General features: G+C 34.9%; 1 protein-coding gene across 4 annotated transcripts in view; it reads right to left on the bottom strand.

Annotated features, from left to right (window-relative positions):
• The window catches only part of ARFGEF1 (ARF guanine nucleotide exchange factor 1), a 146,762-nt gene that overhangs the window by 76,191 nt on the left and 45,722 nt on the right, over window positions 1–24,849 (bottom strand). For all 4 annotated transcript variants that reach the window (XM_031014013.3, XM_055349454.2, XM_055349450.2 and 1 more), the window contains 5 exons: window positions 20,966–21,242; window positions 17,094–17,204; window positions 6,411–6,586; window positions 5,106–5,239; window positions 807–1,041 (listed from right to left, as the gene is read on the bottom strand). In XM_031014013.3, the coding sequence (XP_030869873.1) occupies window positions 807–1,041; window positions 5,106–5,239; window positions 6,411–6,586; window positions 17,094–17,204; window positions 20,966–21,242 (933 nt within the window). The remainder of the gene's footprint in view (window positions 1–806; window positions 1,042–5,105; window positions 5,240–6,410; window positions 6,587–17,093; window positions 17,205–20,965; window positions 21,243–24,849) is intronic.

The raw sequence follows: 24,849 nt of genomic DNA, 5'->3' as shown, positions 1-24,849 counted from the left end.
GGCACACGCCTATAATCCCAGCTACTCGGGAAGCTAAGACAGGAGACTCGCTTGAACCCGGCAGGCGGAGGTTGTGGTGAGTCGGAATCGCACCATTACACTCCAGCCTGGGCAATAAGAGGGAAACTCCATCTCAAAAAAAAAAAAAAAGAAAAAAAAAGAAACTGGTACACTTGCACAGCACATACAGACACGATTGAAAAAATCCCTAATTTAGTTCTACTAAATCTCTGATAATATTTTAGGACCACATGATTGCTATTCTATTTCCAAAGATCCTGGGAGAAAACTTTAGGAATATATACATTAAAAAAAAAGTACAAAGCAAATATTAATTTTTTTCAAATATCCAAAATAGAACCCCAAAATATAATGCCCCTCAATCACATCTTTTAAAATGCCTAATACTTTCAAATGGTTTAAAATAATGGAGATGCAATATATATTTGGAACTTTCTTTCAAGATAAACAAATGTATTAGAATATACCACATAGACAATGGCAAAGCTATTATGAGGACCAAATTAATTCAAGAGAGCAAGAACCATTTATTCAACTAGTATAAGTTCCTTGAGGACAGTGGCTCCATCTTATTTCATTTTGCATTCTTAGTGTTTATCCAGTGCCTAGTACTTCGTTGGCACATATTAGTTGAACAGGTGAATGAAAAAAAATAAGTGCATGGCAATATACAAATATTATTTCATTCTGGAGAACTTTGCAGTGTATTCAAATATAATTTAACATGAAACAAATGAAATATCCAATAGTAACATTATATTTCAATGCCTAAATGCAAAACGTACCTCAATTTGCATCTTCAGATGTGTCTTGAAATTTGACAACAAAGTAAGAAATATAGAAAGAGAAAGCTCAAAAACCTCTGGAACAGATGAGACTCCATTTTTTGAGAGTGCAACACAAAGATACTGCTTAATAGCATTAATAAACATCTCATTTGTCCTGAAAATAGGTCCTGCATTCTGCAGAATGGATAGAAGTAACTGCAATGAAAGAATCTTGGATCGTAGTTCATGAGACCTAAAATGTAAAAAAGAAGGCACAGTATATGAACAAGGTTGGCATTATAGTAATAATAGGTTGTTCCAAAAATATTTCCAGATACACATAATCATAATTTCACAAACTTTGTAAATGGAGAGGAAGAGAAAATTCTATAACATAAAAAAAGTATAGTACTTGAACAACTTAGCCACTAACAACAGGTGCTTTCACTGATGTTCCCCTGAACCATATATTTATAATTTCACAAACTTTTTAAATTTATTATTTTGAGACAGAGTCTCGCTCTGTCACCAAGGCTGGAGTGCAGCGATCTCAGCTCACTGAAACCTCCGCCTCCCGGGTTCAAGCGATTCTCCTGTCTCAGCCTCCCAAGTAGCTGGGACTACAGGCACCCGCCACCACGCCCAGCTAATTTTTTGTATTTTTAGTAGAGATGGGGTTTCACGGTGTTAGTCAAGATGGTCTTGATCTGCTGACCTCGTGATCCACCCACCTCGGCCTCCCAAAGTGCTGGGATTACAGGCATGAGCCACTGCGCCTGGCCCACAAACTTTTTAAAAAGAAAAAAAAAAATTCACAAATATTTAACATCAACCTATTGTTTCACTGGAAAAGAAAAAAATAATGTGAAGATATATGCTGTGTTCCTTTCTTTCACAACCATACTTCTTACAAATCATCATCAACTTCTCAGATTAAATGCCATATTTAGTATCAATACACAACAGTTCCAACGGACTTTTTTCTGGTTATGCTACTCAAAAATCCTAAACAATAATAAAAAAGTTTTGGTTGCATTAACAAGTGACAGCACTAATTCAAGCTTACTTTTTCAGTAACCATTTAAAGATTTTTTTTTTCTTTTGAAATAAATATAGAGGTATTCAGAACAATTAAAAACTTTTAAGGCCAGGCGTGGTGGCTCATGCCTGTAATCCCAGCACTTTGAGAGGCTGAGGCAGGTCGATCACTTGAGGTCAGGAATTTGAGACCAGCCTGGCCAACATGGTGAAACCCTGTCTGTACTAAAAATACAAAATTACCCGAGTGTGGTGGTGGGCACCTGTAACCCCAGCTACTCGGGAGGCTGAGGCAGGAGAATCACTTGAACCTGGGAGGTGGAGGTTGCAGTGAGCTGAGATTGCACCACTGCACTCCAGCCTGGGTGACAGAGTGAGACTCCGTGTCCAAAAAATAATAATAATAAAATAAAATAAAAATACAAACTTAAATAGCTTAGCAACTTATTCTAAATAATTTTGTAATGAAAAGCTGAAAAAGTAGTTTTTGGCTTAAAATTTTTAAATTTTTTCCCAATCAATATACTATGGCATGCTTCTGATCACTATCTAGTGTTTTAATTATTTGATTTTGCAAACACAATTTTCCTCCCATTGAAACTGATCTCTTAAGCCCAACAGACCAAGGACATTGAACCCAGGCAACATTTCAAATGCAGAACACACCAAAATACTCTAGCAGTTGGTTCTTTTTTTTTTTTTTTTTTTGAAAAAAAAAAAAAAAAAAAGTAGCCCAAATGCTGCTTTCAGTCACATTTACACTATATAGTAAACTTAATTGCCCTTGATTTCCACCTGAAAAATTTTATGGTTATAAGTGTCAAGTAATTCAAGAAGCTACGTAAATCTAATAAGGAATTGTTAATTTCACGTAAATGGGTATCACAAAAAAATACTACTTTCTCTGAAATAAAACTGGAGCCAATAATATTATGGCTCGTTATTACACAGTCATGTTTCTAAGATGGCCATTGTGCTGAGTCTTCCTTTGAATCTAAGAATATATGCAGCAAATAGATAATTACCAAAAAAATGCTTAGATAAATCAAGTAGAGACAGCGAGAACTAAGACTTCAAATAGCTACAGGGAACTACAAATTAACCCACCACCTCCCCTCCTGTTCTAGTCTTCCAAGGCTTACACACTACTTCCTACTCTAGCTCACATTTATCACCTATTATGCTCAATTCCTATTGTAATTAAATCCTGCAGCTTACCATTCTATAACGATGAGTGTTTGTTCTAAGTATGTTTTATATTTGTATTCCCAACATTTAACAAAATATCTTGTACACTGTACATGGTAAAAAAAAATTAATGGACTTATTCTTGTATTCATCCATTTATTAAATACCTACTGTGTACAAGGCAATAATGAATGAAGAAATGATTAGACAACTGTCTTATGACACAATAAGTTATACTTTTGATAGGCAAAAGAGGCTGGAAATTTCAGGTCTGCAGTTTTTCATGGGGTAGTTTCAAATTATGATTTAGGCTTCAAGAACATTTCCTGGATCATCATTTTAGCAAGATCAGAAAATATAAGGGGAAGCAAAGACAAAAAAAAGAAAATTATGTAACTACAAAAGCTTGACTTTTGGCAAAAAAAAAAAAAAAATCATTAAAGACAGAAAACTACATATTCTTTTGGAAAAAGAATAGCTTCTAAGGGTGTATTCAGTATTCAATTCCATTGTTTAATGACCCTGATAGTCAAGTCAAGAAGGTCTTCAAACAAAATTTCCTAATATTTGGTTTAAACCCACTAAGTATAAGGCTTGTTAATTTACATCATTCCTCATAAAAATCCTTTGTAACATTAAAGACAGCATCTTTTCAAAACCAGATCACTCTTTTTTTCAGGAATAAATGAACATACTCTTCCCTACTAAGCACTCCTCAAAATTCATATTATTTTCCTTTGTGTCCTTTTCATTCTCAGCATTTTAAAGAATTTCTTCTTTTCTGTTTCTAGCATTCTTTCAAATCACAATTTTTACATTTGATTTGGAAAAAAGCATCTGAGGCTTTAATGGTCAATAACATTTTTTAAGCATGGCAAAAATGCCCTTCAGCAATAATACCAAATTCTTATCTCTTTCTCAAAGTAGGTCTTCATTGATTCAGAATGAGATGTTAAAACTGGTGATTTTTGAATGAGACTTTTGAAAATTCAAAACTGTCGATTTTTTAATGAGATTTTTGAATGTTGATTTCTGACTTAGGGTTTGGGTCTAAAAAGATTTTATGATTTTAGGCTTCTGGGTCTAAAGGATGTTTCTCCCTGAACTGGTACAATCTGACAAAATTAAACAAATATAACAAATGTAGTTTCCACATATGTATGAAGTTTTCACAGCAACTGTCTCTGGTCTGCTCAACTGGCACTCAGAAACTGAAACACTCTATAGAATTTTTTTAAATTGAAGTACTGTTTCCTTACATCTCTATTTCAATATCCCTTTCTTAAAGTTATGATCTGCTCCAAGGTTTCTTTCTCCAGAAAGTTCTAAAATTGTCATATTGCAATACATCATGCTGCAATATTAGAGAGGTGGGCGACTCATATAACTTGCAAACTCAATCTCAAGAGTAATTAGTTACATCTGAATCATGAGAGATACTTGACCATTTATGACTTACAAAAATGGCACTTTCCTAGGGTTTAATCTAATATATTTCATGAAAATTAGACAAGTGGCTCCTAACTCAAAGTTCTTCCTGATCCCAACAGACAAAGATATCATCCTAGGGCATTTTGTCAGACCTTAATGAATACGCATTATCCTTCATTACAACTTTTAAGATTTCTTTTAGGTTTTAGTACCTTTTGACTGGCAGTTTTTAGAAACCTAGGGCTGGGATACAGGGTTACATTAGCTCCAAAGTTACTTATATGGAAATAAGAATTCATTAATTCATTCATTTGGTAATACTTATTGAGCCCCTCCTATGCACCAGACACTATTCTAGAATGCTGTCATACCCTTTAGGAAATAGCATAAGTTATCTATTCCAGCAATGCTGAAACTTTTTGTTTTTAGAAAATAGTATAAGTCACATACCCTTTAGGAAATAGTGTAAGTTATCTACTCCAGCAGTTTTGAATTGTTTTTCAATACTTTTTTCTTAAACGTAAAATACCTCCCCTCCACCCAATTTTTTTTTATGGTTCTATAGGACAAAAAGAACAAAAGAAAATCCAAACATTACCTTAACAGTAAGTTTCAAGCCTAAAAACCTCTATTTGTCAGGCAAAACAGTTAATAACTTACTTTGGATCTGGTGGTCCATCTGACAGTGGTTTCATTGACAGTTTACACAATGACCTGAATACTAGAAAGGCATCCTTTTGTAAAATGTGGGAAAACTTAGCACCAGGTGAAGGTCCTGAAGAATTTCCAGATTCCTAAACAAGTTAACATACCATGAAAATTTTAGAGATATTTGCCAGTGTAAAATCACTTCAGCCTTCTACTGTATTTCATTCAATTCACTAACAGGTGGAGATTCCCCCACTGTTGGAAGGGGAACCAGATGAGGCAATCTGCCACGTTGTTTTTCTTTTATACTCCACGGACCACACCCAACAATAAATACCTTTAAAAATGCACTTTAAAAATATTCCTTATTAATAAACCAAATAAACTCTTAAAATTTACCCAGCTCATACTATTACTGACAAAAAACTGATATATCATGCCTGACAAGATCCTATCCAAAGACCTAAATTATACTCCCTACTACCTGTCACTGACTGTTTTATTTTATGCTTTTATCCTATTTTATTTTTTGTCTCACTCTGGGCAAATATAAACTGAAGGTCAACCAAGCCAAAAAAAATGTACTCCTAAATATGGGACACTTAGTGGAGGACTCCTTTACCTAAAAAGGCAGATCTTTTACACACAAAATATAGGGTAGGAAGGAGGAAAAGAACCTGTCATTACCATGGTACTGACTTCTTTGCAGCCCTGAACAAAGGTTAAGGTGAAGCTCCCTAAATTTCTAAAAGTTTTCTCACCCTACAACACAGGTTGAGTTACCTGAAATGCTTGGGACCAGAAGTGTTTCGGGTTTCAGATTTTTTTGGATTTTGGACTGTCTGCATTATACCGAATGAGCATCCTAATCCCAAAATCTAAAATGTGGAATTCTCCAATGAGCATTTCCTTTGTGTATGACCTTTGAGCGTCATCTTGGCACTCAAAAAGTTTTGGATTTGGAGCATTTTGAATTTCAGATCAGAAATATTCAGCCCATACCAGAATTATCTTGTGAATATGTAATAAGAATGTTCTCATTAAATGTTAATTCAATTGGTAGATGGGTGTGGAGAAGATGTAAACATAGATGAGACATACCTTAAAGTTGGAAATGTAACTATCAAAATATGAAGGGGAAAAAATCGCTGTAATTTATATAAATGAAGGAAAAAAACTCCCAAGTTTCTTATTTCCCCAAACTAAATAAAAATCAGGCAGCATCATCAGCTGAAAATACTCATGACAAGGTGGTGGTAGCCTATAAATTTGTAAGATTAACAGGATTCCTCCCCCTCCCCACCCCTCCATTTATACCTGAGTATCATTGGAAGAGACTGACAATCTATCATCAGGTAAGGATGGTGTATATGCAACAGAAATTGGTGTTCCTGGAATTCCATTTGCTTGAATATTTTCACTGTCACTACCATCCTCTATAGTTCCAATGTTGCCATCTGCACTTGCATTTATAGTAGTCCCTTCTCCCATATCTAAAATGATAAGAATAAAAACCATGCAAATATATCTGACTTAACCGAAGTGTATTTAAAAAGCATAGAGTATTTAAAATGAAACAGTGGCAGGAAAGCAATGTGAAGTAAAATATGTATTGGCACCATTTAAAGGTTAGCATACTTACTACTAAATAAGTATGCATCTGGCATACTTCCAAATACAATCCTTAAGTTGCTCTGGCAATGAAACACACTTAGCTGATGAAAGGCTAACCAGGATGTGCCAAAACAGAAGCTTACTTTTAGTCTATATTAGCATTTACTGAACTGGGTTTTGATGAATGCTAATGACTTGAGATATGAAGACAAATTCCTCGAAAAAATATCTCATTGTCAAATTAGTTCAGGAAATGCTGGGAAATAGGTTTCTTTATTGTAGCCTTTAAGTTGCTAATATGTACAAAACTCTCCAAGGATATACAGTATGTTGTGTTTCCAAAATTTATTGTACCATAAGCCTCCTTCCCGTTTTTAGAATTCCTATGAATATCTCTAACAATTTATGTTCTTTGGAACACAGCCAGGGAAATAATGACCTACACCGCTGAAAATTTTTCACTAGGTCACTTTAAGTAATCACACTTGTAATTAATATAAACAGAAACAAGTGACTTCTGGTAGAACAAACAGAGATAATGAAAATAATACCAAGTTCCAGAACTACTCTAGGTATAATGAAACTCTTCCATGCTACCAATTGAAAGAAAACTATAAGATAGTACGAGAGACACATGCTGTACTATAAGGAACATAGATTCTGAAATATTAAAGACCTGTGTTTCAATCATGTCTTCACCAGTTAATGGGGTAAATTATTTCATCTTTCTTTGCCTGGGTTTCTTCATAAGTAACAGAAATAATGAGGTCTATGAGGAACCACCAAAACACACATACAAGACATAAAGAATAAAACTGGTACTCAATAAGTGGTAGTTATTACTAATTTTGTTACTAATTGATAACATGTCTCCAACTTTTGAGTGACTTGAGTAATATGAAAGGAGTAGCAGCTTCTGGTTCCCCTACCCAGAAGTTGCCTTCTCCTCTCCAAATTAGAGCACCCTGGAACAGATTAAACTGGATAGGCTGGGTGCAGTGGCTCACACCTGTAATCCCAGCACTTTGGGAGGCCAAGGTGGGTGGATCACGAGGTCAGGAGTTCGAGACTAGCCTGGCCAACATGGTGACACCTCGCCTCTACTAAAAATACAAAAATAAGCTGGGCACGGTGGCAGGTGCCTATAATCCCAGCTACTAGGGAGGCTGAGGCAGGAGAATCACTTGAACCTGGGAGGTTAAAAAAACTGGATAATTCCGAAGCAAGTTTTGCATTAATAAGTATAACATGAAAAATATATTCAGTAATAAAATACACTATGAAAACTGTTACACAAAACAGATGCTTTCTTAAGAGGACTTTTGGAGCTTTAATATGCTAATGTTTGATGTGCTAAATACCACTATAGCTTTTATATATTACATATATAGAAAATGCATAGGCCAGGCACGGTGGCTCATGCCTATAATTCCAGCACTCTGGCAGGCCAAGGTGGGAGGATCACTTGAGGTCAGGAGCTCAAGACCAGCCTGGGCAACATAGTGAGACACCATCGCTACAAAAAATTTTTTTTAAAAAAAGAATTTACATATGTAAAGATTGTGGAAAGACTCAGAAAAAAACTAACAATGATTATTAGAAACTGAGTTCCTATCTCATTCCCCAGAGTACTTATTCCAAAACGTTTTCTCTCTGCACCCAATTACATCTCTTCCTATGATTCTCTCCCCACCTCCCCTTAACAAATGACTTCCACCTACTACTTAGCTAAAAATCAGGTAATTTAACATAGGCTTCCTGTCTCTTGCAGCACCACAAAAATACATCTCTTCCTGCCTTCAACAGTATCTTCCTCCACTAAGTATTTTAACATTCCTTTTTCAATTTTGTGCACACAACTGGATCTTCCCCATTATCCAATAAACATTCAAATATTTTCACACACACACACACAAAATCTTCCTTCACCTCTTGCTACACCTCAGCTCGTGTTCATTTTCTTCCCTCTTTTTATTAAATCTCTCAAATGAATACTCAATATTCTTTGATATTACTTTCCTCCTTTCCATCTCAAGAAATTTATCAAAGAAACTGAAAACATTTCCTGATTTTCTTTTTAGACTTTGAAGCCACACCCCCGTGGCTTGAAATCTTCACTTTATCACTTCTTCAAAAGGAATAATCTCTCATTATTTCAGTTTTCTTATTTGTAAAGAGGGGATAGTAATAGTACCTAAACATCCCAGTGTTTCAGGGAAGAGTAAATGAATAAATACAAGCACATAAAATCATTTGGGATATACAGGAAGCACTTAATACAGTTAGTATTATTAACTGTCTCATGTTTTTTCCTCTGATTATCCTTTAAACATAGATGCAAACTTCTACTTTCAAGGTGGGGAATTGAGCCTACCAATTTACTTTCTCCTTTGACAAATCCCACTGAAATTACAAAAAAAAATAAACAAGAGATGTACTTTTAATGACGCTGATAAACTAAGGAGCATATCACTGTATTATAAACTTTGAGGAATTCCTAGAAAGTAGGTTGAAATCAAAGGAAAACCTATTTAATTTATTGCTTATGACGGAACACATGCAAAGAATAGGCCAACCTGAGAGATATGATTGTTTTACCACTTGGGTTCTAAAAGACTTCAAAGCCTAGAATGGCAAGGTGCTATGAGGTAAGAGGGAAGATGCAAATCAAAGAGCTTGGGGAACCATGCCAATGTCTATCAATAGAGCTGACCACAGCCATGATCATCTAGACTGTATTTGATCACTGCCTGCTAATTAAAGTAGATTATTTGTTTAGTAGGTCTCCTAACATAACAAATAGGCCAGGAAAGGAGAGAGCAGTATCTCAGCTAACTGGGAATGCTGCAATAAACACAGAAGGAAAACCAACTAAGGTTCTAGGCTCCTACTCTGTTTCTACTTAATTGTTTCCAATTAAAGCCATTACTCAATGATGCGAGCTTAAGATTCCCTGGCAAGGGTTAGGAGAGCGAGAACAAATCAACAAGTGTGAAGATCTTCCTCAGTGTAGAATATATAAAAAGTGTACAGCATTCATCCCAAGCTTCACTTGACTTTGGTTTGTGTTGACAACATGGTGAATGATAAGGGCCTACACAGCCCAAGGGCCACTAGAGCCATACCCTGCTCAAGGGAGGTACCTGCTTCTTTGATCTCAGCTTAGAAATGAGGTCTGCCCTTGGACCACAGTCACCTCATGAATTTTGGAAAGGAAGGCCTCACAAGAAATAGAAAAAACATATACACAATTACTGAGAGTAGATTGATCAAATCTAGTCTCTCTTTCTACAAATAGGCAAAAACATAAAGTTTACAGCTCATAAGTGAAGACAAAAGACAGCAATCTGAGCAAATGGGGAATTAGATTTCACAGCTGGGATAGTTCCAGTTAGTATAGTCAGTGATAAGTGAAGGAATGTTGCAATAATACACAAGAGCAAAGTGCTATTAAAAAAAAAAAGCTCAGAGAAAAATGGGGTTCTTGGGGACAAAAACATTACTGAAACAAAAACTACATTGGAAAAAGCAGTAGAATGGATATTACTAAAAAATATTTGCAAAATGGAAAAACCCTTGTAACATTCTCGTTGAATGTAAAACCCTAAGACAAAATGATGGAAATTAGAGAAGACTGCAATAGCAATCAAGAACATGATCTAGAATATTCAACATCTGTATAGTGTGATATGTGGAAAAGAACAGAAAGGATGAAGAAGAATTAACAATAACAACAAAAAAACTTTCTAAAATGATGAAAAGTCATAAAAAAATCAACTGCTACTCCTGATTTAAAAAAGTAAAATTCATACCCATGCACACACAGTCACGTATATACAAAAAAGTATCTTTTAATCAAACAAGAAAACTTACTTAATTTGATAAAGAGTATCCTCCAAAAACAAAAGCAATCATCAAATTTAATGGTGAAATATAGCAATAATGTTTTAAAAAATGAATATCCTTGCCATCATTAACACTATTCAACATTTTCTGGAGCTTCTAGCCAATGTAATGTAACAAAAAGAAACAAACAAAAATAAGGTATAAATGCTGTAAAGGAAGAGACAAAGATAAAAATATCATTATTCACTTAGAAAAAATAGCCAAATGAAAAACTTTTAGAAATAATATGAGTTCAGAAGGTGACCAAATAGGAGATAAATATGGAAAAACAAGAATTTTTCTATATTCCAATTAAATTAGGGAATAGAGAAGAAAGGACTCAACCAAAATATTATCAAAACTAAACCAAAAATATAGAAATAATTTAACAAAAAATGTGCATGAGCCAAAGGAAGAAAACAATCAAACTTTGCTGAATGACATAAAAGACTTGACTAAATGAACTTTTTATGTTTCTGGAGGAGAAGACTCGATACTGTTGCAAAGAAGATATTATCTTCCCAAGTTAATTTATAAGCACATTACAATTTCAATTACTAAGTAAGCTTTAATTTTTGAACTTAATAAAGTGGTTCCAAAGTTCACCTAACAAAATACATTTAATAGATATTTTAAAAATTGATACTATAGAATACAAAAATTAAAAACTAAAAAAATTGAAGAGGGAGGCTTTGCACTATGAAAATCAAAATGTACCATAAAGCCAAAATATTTTACATAATTCAACACTGGTTAGGAATAGACAAATAGCTCATTACAACTGTACAGAAAACTCAAAAAAACAGAACCATTTAGGATAAAGTTTTCATTTCAAATTAACTGAGAAATGATTATTTCTATAGGTTATAATTAGCTATACAATTTCACACCACACAGAAAAATAAATCTGAGATGAATTAAAGAGCTAAAGTCAAAAAATAAAAACAAAATATTAGAAAAAGGTATCTTAGTGTATTTTATAATCTTAGGGTGGTAAAATCCATTTTCAGCAAGACAAAAACAGAAACCACAAATAAAAAGATAATCTTTAAAATTTTTTTTTGTGGTCAAGTACGTGCTCGGAAATAAAAATATAGGCCAGGCGCGGTGGCTCACGCCTGTAATCCCAGCACTTTGGGAGGCCAAGGTGGGTGGATCACAAAGTCAGGAGTTCAAGACCAGCCTGGCCAACATGGTAAAACGCCGTCTCTACTAAAAAAAATACAAAAATTAGCTGGGCATGGTGGTGTGCACCTGTAATCCCAGCTACTCGGGAGGCTGAAGAAGAAGAACTGCTTGAACCCAATAGGCAGAGGTTGCAGTGAGCCGAGATCCTGCCACTGCACTCCAGCCTGGACGATAGAGCAAGACTCCATCTCAAAAAAAAAAAAAAAAAAAAAGAAAGAAAGAAAGAAAGAAAAAGAAAATAATATAAGCAAAGGTTCAAACAAAACAAAGACTGAGTAGAAAAAATATTTACAATACACTGAACAAGGAATAATTTCTTAGTATGAAGAACTCCTGAAAATAAGAACAAAAGAAAAGGAAAAAATAGGCAAAAGACAAGAATAGTAATTCAAAAAAAGATAAGTAGTCCAATGATATTCAGTTGGAATATACAAAATGGCCAATGTTTGACCTATAAAAATAATTGCCTATATTTTGACCCTGGAAATAGCCAAATGCAAATTAAAACAATACAATAAATACCATCATTACAGTGACATTATAGCACTGTATACAAATTTTTTAATATTCATACACCTTGATCAAGCTATTCCTTCTTTATAATTTATCCAAAAGATAAGTGCAAAAAGATGTCTATAGTAAGAATGTATATCACAGCAATGTTTATAAAAAGCAAAAACCTGGAACTAATCTAAATGCTAGTATTAATAGGAGATTATTTAAATAAATTATGGCCCAGTGATATAATGAAATTCAAATGGATGTGAATGGATATAGTTTAATATGTAAAAAAGGCAGATTATCAAACTGTAAGTACAATATATTCCCATTTATCTTAAACATATGTAATATATATGCAGGCATGTGTGAAAAAAATTATTTAAAAAATTATGTACAGCAAAACACACCATAATGAGATCAAAAGACTTGGGCGAATAATAAACTGAGAGAAAGTATCTGTAAAATATATCACAGAATCCTAACACATAAAGGATTCTTAAGGGGAAAAGGATAAAAATCTGATGGAAAAATGAACAGAAGACATGAATAAATGACTCACTAAAAGATATACTAATGATCCTACAGATATGAAAAGATGTTTAATTTCACTCATAGAGAAATGCACATTAAAACCAAACTGAGATAATTTCTCACCTATCAGGTTGGTAAAAACTCAAAATCTTTTAGTACTACCAGCTGTGGAGAGAAAGGCACTCTCATACATTAATGGTAAGAGTGCAAAATGGCACAACACCTATAAAGAGGAATTTAGCAATAGCTAACAGATATTCATATTCATTTACCACTTGACCCAATAATCTCATTTCTAGGAATTTGCCCTCAAAATAAACTTCCATAAATATGAAACAATACAGATGTACAAAGTTATTCACTGCAGCATTATTTGTAACAGCAAAACACTGGAAACAACGTAAGTACAACAGGGGGCTGGCTGAATAAACTATGATATATCTGCATAAGGTAGTATTATGCAGAAAACCATGAGAGAAAAGAAGAAAATCTCTATCAACTGAAATAGAATGATTTCTAATATATGTTAGGTGAAAAAATGCAACACACACATACATGCAGTACTCTAACAAAAAATGTGAGAAGGGGAAATAAAAAATACGCCTTTGCTTACATCTCTTATGTACAAGCAGACATGTACACACAACCCCCTAACCCCCAGAGATAAACTAAAAGCTAGTGAAACTGATTACCTATAGAAGGAGGATCAGAGAAGGAAGGAGCTGATGGAGTTCTCCAAGTAAGCATTTTATGTAATTTTGACTTTGAATCATGTAAATATTCTTCATATTTAAAAAACAAACCAATAAAATAATACAAGTAAGTTTTTCACAACAGTACTCTCACTCATCTTTAGTAGGATATATTTAAGGATACATATAATTACAGAGAAATCTTGAACTTTATAGGTTTGCTGTTGGTAATGGCATTTTGTTGGGAATCTGGGTTTTCAGTGTAGGAAACGGAAGATACAAATAGAAAGTACAGAAAGATGAGGAGCAACCTTGTGGTATTGGACGTGAAGTAGAACTACAAATAGGAACTTAAGACTAATTGTATGTTTCCCTCTCTATCCACTGGAAGGGCCTGCAAGTAAGGACATCTCAGCAGCTAGCAACAAGAGCATCTTGTAACCAATTCTTGGTTTCTAAGAACAACTGCCCACTAAAAAGGACAAAGACTCTTCGGAGAACTAGCTGATTCCAGGGCTGAGGAAAAGGGAAGTTGAAGGTGAACCTGGAACATCTTTCTGTTCCAAACATAAAGGAAAAGCTCAAAGACTAACAGAATCACATCAAAAGAACGTGGGTGTTAGCTTGAAGGGATTCCTACTGGCAGACAAAAAAATAAAAATAATGATGATACAGGATTATAACACATCAAATAATAATTCATTAAGCCCATGGTATTATTTTTTAAAGGGGGGGTGGGGCAGGGTGGGAGAGCTCTTCTCTATAGAAAAATGTCAATGAATGTTAAGAATTAGAAAATTGCTATATTGCAATCCAATATCTGAGTAAGGCAAGGATCATCAATGGGTGCTAAAACCATTGAGTGGGCCAGGTGTGTGGTTCACATCTGTAATCCCAGCAATTAGGGAGGCTGAGGTGGGAGGATCACTTGAGGCCAGGAGTTCAAGCCCAGCCTGGACAACACAAGCAAGACCCCATCTCTACAAAAAAATACAAAAACTAGCCGGGCGTGGTGGTGTGTAACTGTAGACTCAGATACTCAGGAGACTAAGCAGGAGGACTGCTTGAGCCCAAGAGATCGAGGGTGCAGTAAGCCAAGACTGTACCACTATACCCCAGCCTGGGTGACAGAGCAAGACCTTATCTTGGGGTGAAAACAAAAAAAAAAACAGTGGGTGAATAAATTTTCATATCATCTCCAAGTATCAAAGTATCACCTCAGATTAGCTATTAATCACAAAGGGAAAAATGTTCCCTTACAGAGAGCTGATAATCACCATCTTAACCAAATGATCCAACCCTACCACCAACGGGGGTAACCTGTCATTATGTACCAATTTATATGATGTAATATTAAGTACTAATATCACCATGCAGTATTTTTGCTAAATATGTTTAATCTAAACTAATCATGTAGATGACAATCTCAATCTACTCATATAGGATGGTAAAGAAACCATCCAATAAATCCAAAATTGGAAATATTCTACAAGGCAAAAGATTCTTCAAAAATGCAAATGTCATGAAAGTTGGGGGGAAAAATCAAGAGGACTTGTTCTAAACCAAAGAGACAGATAAGCAAATACGAGTGCACCCAGGTTGAGTTCTGGATTTAGAAAAGAAAAAAAAGGATATAAGACACATTTTGGGAAAACTGGGAACACTGAAAAATATATGTATATTAGATATTCTTGAAATCGTGTTAATTTCCCTAGGTATGAAAATGGAATTGTGCTTATGTATGAGAATGCTCTTATTGGAGAAGATATATGTTGTGAGGTATTTACGGGTGAAATGTCATGATGTATACAACCGATTTTCAAATGGTTCAGCAAAGACACATACATTATGTGCATGGTATTTAAAGATACATAAAGTAAACATAGCAAAATCGTTAACCATTAGTGAATCCAGATAAAGGACACACAGGTGTTCACTGTTCCTTTTTTTGAACTTTTCTCTAGGTTTGATGTTTTTCCTAAGTAAAAAGTTGCAGAAAAATGAAAACTTTCACTTGAGACTCTGTATTGTTAGGTGCTGGTGAATTTTTTTTATAAAGGGTCAGATGATAAACATTTTAGGCTTTAGAGGTCGTACAATCTCTACTGGAACTATTCAACTTTACCTATGAAGTACAACAGGAGACCTTTGTAGGCAGTATAAAAACAAATAAGCATGGCTGTGTCACAGTATTATTTTACATACAAAAATAGGTAGCGGGTTGAATCTGGCCCACAGGTCATAATGTGCCAACTCCTTAACTATACTATTATATGTTTAAAGAATGCATGGGCATGTACTGCTATTTTTTCTTCTCTATTTTTTATTTTTTTAATATATATTTTAAATTCATACTCTTCAAATCATGGTCTGTTCTTCAGTCTCTACCATTTCCCACTTGGTAATCTCATGGCTTCACTATTAATTTTAACAGGATGACTCCCATCTACAGCACCTGCCTTGGCAACTCTTGAGCCAGAGTTTTATTTTCCATTACGTATTTCATAATCATTTCCACACGGATGGCCAACTTGAAGGTCAAATTCAGTACACCGAAAGTAAATAAGTGCCTTTTTTCCCAAGTGACTTATCTTCCAAGATGATTCAACTCTACCAATAGCACCACCATCCACCTATCCATTTAGGCTCAAAAACTGAAACACTACCTGTGCAGGAAAGAGGTAACATAGCACGCCAGAGACTGCCTATCCTTAGAAAGGCCTACTTGCAAGACTGGACTTTGGCTGGCACCTGGGAACTTATATTTTGGGAGGGATCCCACTATTCCCAGAACTGATAAAAGTGACTCACTGTGTCTAAACTGTACAAAGAGTGTAATTTATGCTGAACACCAACCTTCCTTCTGGTAGCCTGGAATTTTCGTACATGCTAGGTGCCTACATAACAGCCCCCAATAAAAACCTTGGGCCCTGAGTCTCTAATGAGCTTCCCTGGTAGACAACACTTCACAAGTTGAATTAAGAGAATCTGTATGACTTCACTGAGAGAAGACATTTGGAGCATGTACCTGATTTTCTCCAGGCTTCACCCCATATACCTCTTCCTACTGATGATTCTGCTTTGTACTTTTTCACTAATAAATCATGCAGTGAGTACAACTATATGCTGGGTCCTGTGACGGCTTCCAGTGAAATCACCAAACCTTGGGGTAATCTTGAGGGCCTCCGACACACTTTATTTTCTTTTCCTTACCTACTTAATCAGTTACAAAGTCTTCTTGATTCAATATACATTATATCACTTATCCATATTTTTGTCTCCATTTAGACGGTTTCTGTCCTATCCAGGCTTTGAATACTGTGCTGGTATCCTACTGGGAGTTCCTATTTCCAGACTTAGCTTCTTAAAGCATAGTTCTGGTCATTTCATTTCTCAGTGCTAAAATCTTCCATATTAACCCATTTGTTCTAGAATCAAGGCCAAAATCCTAAATGTGGAATTTGTAACTTTCCATTGGTTGGCTCCAAACGTTTTAATTTTGCCCTTTCTATTCCAGACATTACAAAGTCTCCACAGTCAGATGAAATCCCACAGACAGAGTAAAATAATTTTGAATGAAGTATACTACCTCCAACAACAATGTTCACCATTTCTTCTACAATGTTCTGTACAATGTCTTGTGGCTTTTCCTCACAATCATGGTTTTCTCCATCATATAACACGTCATTTTTAGATAATGCTTTAAAAGAAGAAAAATTCAACAGAACATTATTTTAACTTTTTGGAAGCTTTTTACTAAACATTTATGATGAAAAAACTCCTAAACCATGAGGAATAAAAGAAAAAAAAAATCAAATAGATAACATGAAATTAGAAGCAATTATATGCTAAACCTTTAAAATGTATACCAAAACTTAAATATTTTCCAAATTCAAGTCAATTTCAATAATGATTCCTTTGACAAGCTATTACATTATTACACTTAACTGAATTTTCTAGATTAGTCCTTTAAGAACCAAAACTTCAAAAACTATTTTAAATGAAACATTTCTAACATGTCCTACAGATGCTTACTTATACTTAGTACACACATTACACTATCCCTTATCAAATATACTGAATGTAATTAGGCTGGGTGCAGTGGCTCATGCCTGTAATTTCAGCAACTTGGGAGGCCAAGGTGGGGAGTTGGAGACCAGCCTGGCCAACATGGTGAAACCCCATCTCTACTAAAAATACAAAAATTAGCCAGGCGTGGTGGCACACGCCTGTAATCCCAGCTACTCAGGAGGCTGAGGCAGGAGAACTGCTTGAACTCAGGAGGTAGAGGTTGCAATGAGCTGAGACTGCACCACCGCACTCCAGCCTGGGTGACAGAGCAAGACGACGTCTCAGAAAAAAAAAGTAATTAAAGCTTGTTTCGATTACTTAGGCTCATCAATAGTAAGATCAACATTGTACTCTATGGTGAGGTCCCTGAAGAAGCATCTGGGCCTTCCCCAGTACTTTCTGGCCCTTCCTATTTTTTCACCAACAGAATCTACATATCTAATGTAAAACTAAATTTAAGAAGCTAAAAAAGAATTCATTGTCCAATTTAACGTAAAAAAACAAAAAAAAAAACAAAAAAAAAACAAAATCACCAACAACAGATAACTGCCAATCGAACTTCTGAATAGCCTAAGAGAAACTGATGAAACCTGATGTTCTGGATAGCTTGCATAGTCTATTGCAGAGAAAAATAGGAATTCCACTGGGCTTTTTAAAATGTTGAAAATATGTCAAAGCAGCTCAACTATCACTTTAGAATGCCTTGGGATTCAAAACGCTGTCTTGAGCTACCGTTCTACACCAAAGGGCATCAGACAGCATATTAGCTGATGGTGCTGCAGTTTCAACTCCTTGAACCTTCCCACTACTATAAAGGACCACTACAGCTGAGCACGGGGGGGGGGGGGGGGGGTCACACCTGTAATCCCAGCACTTTGGGAAGCTGGGTGGGAGGATCACTTGAGCCCAGGAGTTCAAGACCAGCCTGGGCAACACAGTGAGACCCAGTTGCTACAAAAAATTTAAATATTAGCTGGGTATGGTGACACCTGCCTATAGTCTTAGTTACTTGGGAGGCTAAGATGGAAGGATTGCTTGCGCCTGGGAGGCAGGCAATGACCCATGATTGTGTAATTGCACTCTAGTCAGGGTGTCAGAGCAAGACTGCATCCAAAAAAAAAAAAAAAAAAGGAAAAAAGGACAAAAAAGGGACCACTACTTATAATAGTGGCTTCTAGGTGCCTGTCCTCCCTATAATTTCACTTTTACTAATTTACTGTCTGTAGTATCCCAAAAATACTGAATGCCACAAGAGAAAACCAGATAAATATGCATATAAATGAGCAACCTTATTTTATAAAATATCCAAATAAAAATAGCATTTAGAGTCTTCTGTGAATAAAAACATAAATGTCTTGAAAGATAATTTTTCTGCCATTCTTGTTTTATTTCCATGCTCTAGTTGGCTAAAATTACCTCAAGTCTGAAAACTAGAGTTTCAAAGTAACTTAATATACATAACCACTATCTAAAAGTGTACAAAATGACTAGTGAAGGGTCAATTTTCACATAAGTACCTGAAAGAAACAGAACAGAATAACAATGACTAATATTTATTACATGTAGAAAGTGCTTAGAGAAGTTAACTATTATGTCCAAAGTCACGCAGCTGGTAAGTGACAGAGGTGTGCTCCAAAAATGCACTCTGAACCAATGGCTGTCAAGCAGAATTTTCATTTATATCAGCTATTGGGAGAAAAACATCTTTAGAGCCAAAATAATCATCACAATCCCACAGGAAACTATGTCTTTCTAACTCTATATTCTACAAGGCTTCTACAGCGGTACCTCACACACGGCAGATGCTTCCATTCCTTGGGTCTTAGTCCATGTTGTTTCCTTGGTTGGAAAATTTCCTACCCCTAAGGTACCTCACACACAGCAGACACTCCCATTTCTTGGGTCTTAGTCCATGTTGTTTCCTTGATTGGAAAATTTCCTACCCCTATCTATCAAGATTCAACTAAAATATCACCTTTCTCTACAAAGAAATTTCCTAACTCTTCTCAGCAGAATTACTTTGCGCATGGCATTTTTAGGACACCTATCACATATTATACCTTATTTATGCTTGACTTCCAGGTATGCTAAGATCACACTAAAAGCAGTGGCTGTATGTCCATTATCTTTTTAACCTCAAGTCCTAGCATGGTGCCTAAGACATAGTATGCTCAATGAAGGTTTGCTAAATGCATAGATATATAAACAAAAAAATAAATAAAGTCCCAGCTTTATTAGAGATTAGCCCTTTGAATCTGCCCATTATAAGCTCACAGTGAAAGTGGGGGAAATTTTGGCAAGGGCAGGCTAGACAAATGTAAATCATTTAAGTGGTATGGATTCACTATTAGCTTCAGTACTATGAATGCTTAGCTTATCGAAGTCATCCTTTTTAAAACAAATAGTAAAGTATTATTTTTAAAAGCATGCCTCTCAGAAAGCTGGGGGGAAAACGTAAAAAGGCACGTATTCATGCCACTACTAAGTTTTGGAAAAGGCATGGTTTAAAAAAAAAAAAATCAAGAGCTGAAAACATATTACAGAAGTCCTTCCTCAAAGTGAAGTAAAAACACAGACTTCAGATGAACTGTAACTGACTCCTAACGTGCTAGTTCTAGACAACCACACTGGAGAGGCAACAGAATTCTCATCATTTAAAAATGACATCAAGCTAAGGAAGGGCAAAGGGAAAACAACACAAACTCCCTGGTAGTTTCACAGAACAGCTAAAGCTGAAAATAACATTTAGGAAAAAAATAACTTCATGGGATTATTTTTACAGAGAAACAAATTTGTAAAATAAATATAATTTTTATAATCTTATAAGCGTTTTCTTATAATATACACTTAAAAAATCAGAGAACATCTCAATTTTAGTGATTACTATGCATCATGATTTTAAAAAATGAAAATTTCTATCAGCTGGTTACTCAAAAACTTTGTTTTTATATTTAATTTCAGTACTTTTTATTTTACCATAATCATATTTTTAAAACTGGTAATGATTTTTTAAAATTTTCAGTCATATTCCAGAAAACCTTACTAGGTCACTTGTTTGCTATGAAACCAATCTTAAGAAAACTGAAATTCCTATATAACATTTAACGGACATTTATGACCCTCTTTAGAAATATATCTGAGCTCCAAAGGAAATCTATAAATCATACTGCTCATGAGATGCTAATAAATGCAAAGTTATCATTCATAGATATCTCGTAGGTTAGAGTCAAATTAATTTTACCACCTACAATGAGGAAAGTCCACAATTACCACAATGTGTCTGACACACTTATTAAATCATATTATCCTTTCAACATTTCTTCATCAAAACTCTCATTCCTACACATTTCCCTTAACACACACGCCAAACCCCCTTTTCAAGAAGATTACTTTCAGCTGCAGTTGCCTGATCAGCTTCAGTCTGTTCATTTTCTGCACTGGAAATATCAGATCCATTTTCAGGCTCTGTGTCATCCTGAAGACTTTTATCTACATCATTTGTATGGAGGTCAAGGTCCCCTTCGTGTTCTTGGGATATATGATCAACAGTCTGAGGTGGCAAATATCTAAGTTGAGGTGATTCAGGCTCGTGATGGCTTACTGGAGACTGTAACAGATGATGATGCTGCCGATGCCTTTCTTTTTCCATTTGTTTTGCTTCCTGTAACTGGAAATAAATAAAATTTCCAATATTAGTAAAATAAGTTGTTTAAAATTTGGAAGGATAATGTTACCTCCAACAATCCTCTCTATAAGGTGCCATTCTCTCTATGCTTGGAAATTAAAGTTTATCAGAAATGGAGAACATAAACTATACTAAAAACAATGAACAATGTTTACTTCTTAGGTGGCTGGAAATTGGCACATAAGAACAGAGATGAAAGACTTTCACTATATAGCATTTTCACTGTATTTGGTGTTTGTGTGAATGAAACACACACACACACACATTCACTTTTGCTTATACATACAGAATGAAAGTCTATAAAAATACATAAGAAGCTAGTACTAACAATTACCTATAGAGGGTAGAGATTAGGAAATAAAATGGAAAACAAGAGTGGGAGGCAACTTTTCAGTGTTTATCCTTCTGGAGCATGTTCTTATGTCACCTTGTCAAATATCTTTTAATAAAAAAATTAAAATTACATTTAATAGAATTACAATGAAGGCTTAAATCACTCTGCCTAGCCATCTAATAATTATGAAAAAAACTGTATCTACAAATGTCTGAATTTTATTTTAGAAAAAACTGTCATTATTATGTATATAATACTGTCTGTAAAACTGGCTCACAAAATGTTAGAAACATTAACTGAGATCACAAGATTTCATTTTTTAGCACTTTATTGCTCTCACACATCTCTTTTGGTCCTCAAGACCTGATAAGAATGAGTCTCACAGAATTAATTTCCACCAAGATAAATCTTATACAGTACTAAATATGAACATTTCATATTCTCCAGTAATATTCCAGGTTAGGTGGAAATGCCAGAATTACACGAATTTATAAAATAAGCTTGAATTAAAGGATTTTAATAATAAAGTCTGACAAGATTTGCTTTGTAAGGAGTTTTATTTTGTGGGGGAAGGGGAAAATTAAGGTTACCAGTAGCTAATACCAAAGAATTCAACATCTGGCTTAGAAGATTTTAGCAAATGTGGAAGTTAAGTCATCTGTATCCCATTTCCCCTTATTTTCTCTCCCTCTTTTCCACCTTTTCTATAATTATCCATAGCACAGAACTAAATACCCTTTGTAACACAATACATGTTCATAGCCTTTATCATAACTCAGTTCTACAGTTGTTTAAGGGAAACTCTTTGCCTCAAATGTTCCTAAGATCTTCAAAGGTAATAGTCAAGTCGGTTTTGCTCGTCACTGTATAAGTGAGGCCTAGCACAGTGCCAGGAACATATAAGGAACTTAATAAAAAGTCTGTTAATCAAATCAAACCAATAAAACTTTGTTATTAAAAAGTGACAAAAATATTTTATGTCCTCAAAAAAAAGCAGCAAAACCACTGTTTGTAGCTGCAAAATATTAGAAATAAATTAATGCCACTACAGAGGAGAGTGACTTAATAGATAATAGGCTATACCCTAAAGTACCATCATCTATAAAAAAGAATGAGGAAGGTCTTTAAGGACTGATATGAAATGCTTTCTAGGACATACTGCTCAATGATAAGAGCAAAATACAAAAGAGAATGTATAGCATGTGTGGTAGCTAGTCTTCAAGATGGTCACCAATGATGTCCACCTCTCAATTTTCACTCCCTTGTGTAGTCCCTTTCCACAATGTGACCGCTTCTGATTATAAGGTAGACATGTGGCTTCCGTCTTACATTCAAGGGGTGGAAAGAAGGGAAGAAGAGGAATGCAGTGGTAGGAATTAGTAGGAATCGGTACTTTTCTGAGTAGACCTTTTGTACAGCTCTGACTCTTAAATCACAGTAATGTTTTACATACCTAAAAAATAAATAAGTACAGTTCGCCCTCTGTGTATCCATGGGTTCTACATCAGTGGATTCAACCAAACAGGGATTGAAAATACTGATGGCGGGGGGAAAGAATGGCTGTGTCTGTACTGAACAAACATGTACAGACAACTTTTTTTTTTTGGTCGTTATTCCCTAAACAATACAGTATAACAACTATTTACAAAGTATTAGGTATTATAAGTAATCTAGAGATGATTTAAAGTATACAGAGGATGTGTGTAGCTTATATGCAAATATTACACCATTTTATAAAACAGACTTGAGTATCCACAGATTTTGGTATCCATGGGAGGGCCCTGGAACAAATCCCCCATGAATACTGAGGGATGACTGTAATTAAAACTAACCAGGATGTGACGAATACCAAAAATGAAAAGCAGAGAGTAACAAATGAGTCTAACTATTATCACAAAGGAACAGCATTACCCTATTGCAGAGTGTGGGGAAGAAAGGAACTAATCTAAGTAACTAGAAAATAATATTTTGAATGGATAAGGCTAAAGACAAAAAAACCTGAATATAAATGCTATAATCTACTTAGTAAATTTGTTTCTCACACTGGTAATGATTAGCAATTCTAAAACTAATGGGTATAATAGGATTGAACAATCAATGTATTTAGAATACAAAAGCCGTATTTCTCATTGCTTAGAGAAAGAAGTTTACAAATAAAGGGAGAAGACTGAAATGAACCCTGTATTGTTGCACTGGAATCGGAAATATCAGTATGAACACATGGTTTTATTACCTACATATGGAAAGTCACATACAGGTGTAGGAATTGAGTGGGACGGAAGGGATAGCATATAAACATATATTTCCTAACTCTATCTGCTGAGAGGCCTAGAAGCAATAACACAGAGTGACAATGAATACAACTAGCACTCAGATTTTGGTTTCTAAATACCATTCTCCAATCAAAAGAGCTACAGCTCCTTATTGAAGTGGTTGATTCCAAGGCTGAAGCTTGGAAAATTCAAAATGAGCCTGGAAAATCTTGAGAATCCAGAAAGCATGGAAGTACTCAAAAAAGGATGGGAGCTGGTCACAAGGACACAGGGCCAAAACTGTAATAATTTGGGCAACAAAATAAGTAACTGTAGCACACATTACAACCATAAAATAAAATAAATATCTGTGATTACAGATTGATATAAATAATTAAATAAATTAAGGGAGGAGAAATTCAATTAATAAACACAGAAGAGAGAAACAGGAAAATCATTAGGGAAACGCCACAATAATTAACTGTTGCCAACAAGATCCACTGATAGATATTAAAACTGAGGAAGTGAGGGGAGGATCTGAAGAGAAACAGTATTTGCACCGTCTTAAAATATCTCCCCAAAGATATTTATTAATTGCAAAAGAAAAACTACTAACTTCATAGTGGAGGAACCTGACAGATAACTACCTTAACCAAGTGATCAAGGTTAACATCACCAACATTAAGGTATATCAACATCATGAAGTCCTGACAAAATGCACTGAAAAGGACACAACATTGTTTCAGAGATATTCTGGCAAAAAATGCACAACCTCATTCTAATCACGAGAAAACATCACAAAAAGTAAACTGAGGAAAATTCAACAAAATAAATTATTAGTATCCTTTTAAAAATAGCAAGATCATGAAAAAGATAAGGAAAAGTTGAGGAACTGTCACAGACTGGAGAAGACTAAGACATAAGAACTAAATGCATACTAAACACAATGTGGGATCCTGGGTCAAATCTTAAAACATTAGTGGGAAAATTGGTGAAATTCAAG

This window comes from Gorilla gorilla, chromosome 7, assembly GCF_029281585.2.
Source record: "Gorilla gorilla gorilla isolate KB3781 chromosome 7, NHGRI_mGorGor1-v2.1_pri, whole genome shotgun sequence".
Classification (NCBI taxonomy): Eukaryota; Metazoa; Chordata; class Mammalia; order Primates; family Hominidae; genus Gorilla; species Gorilla gorilla.
Note: the sequence above shows the minus strand (reverse complement) of the source record. Positions and strands in the feature narration are given on the sequence as shown.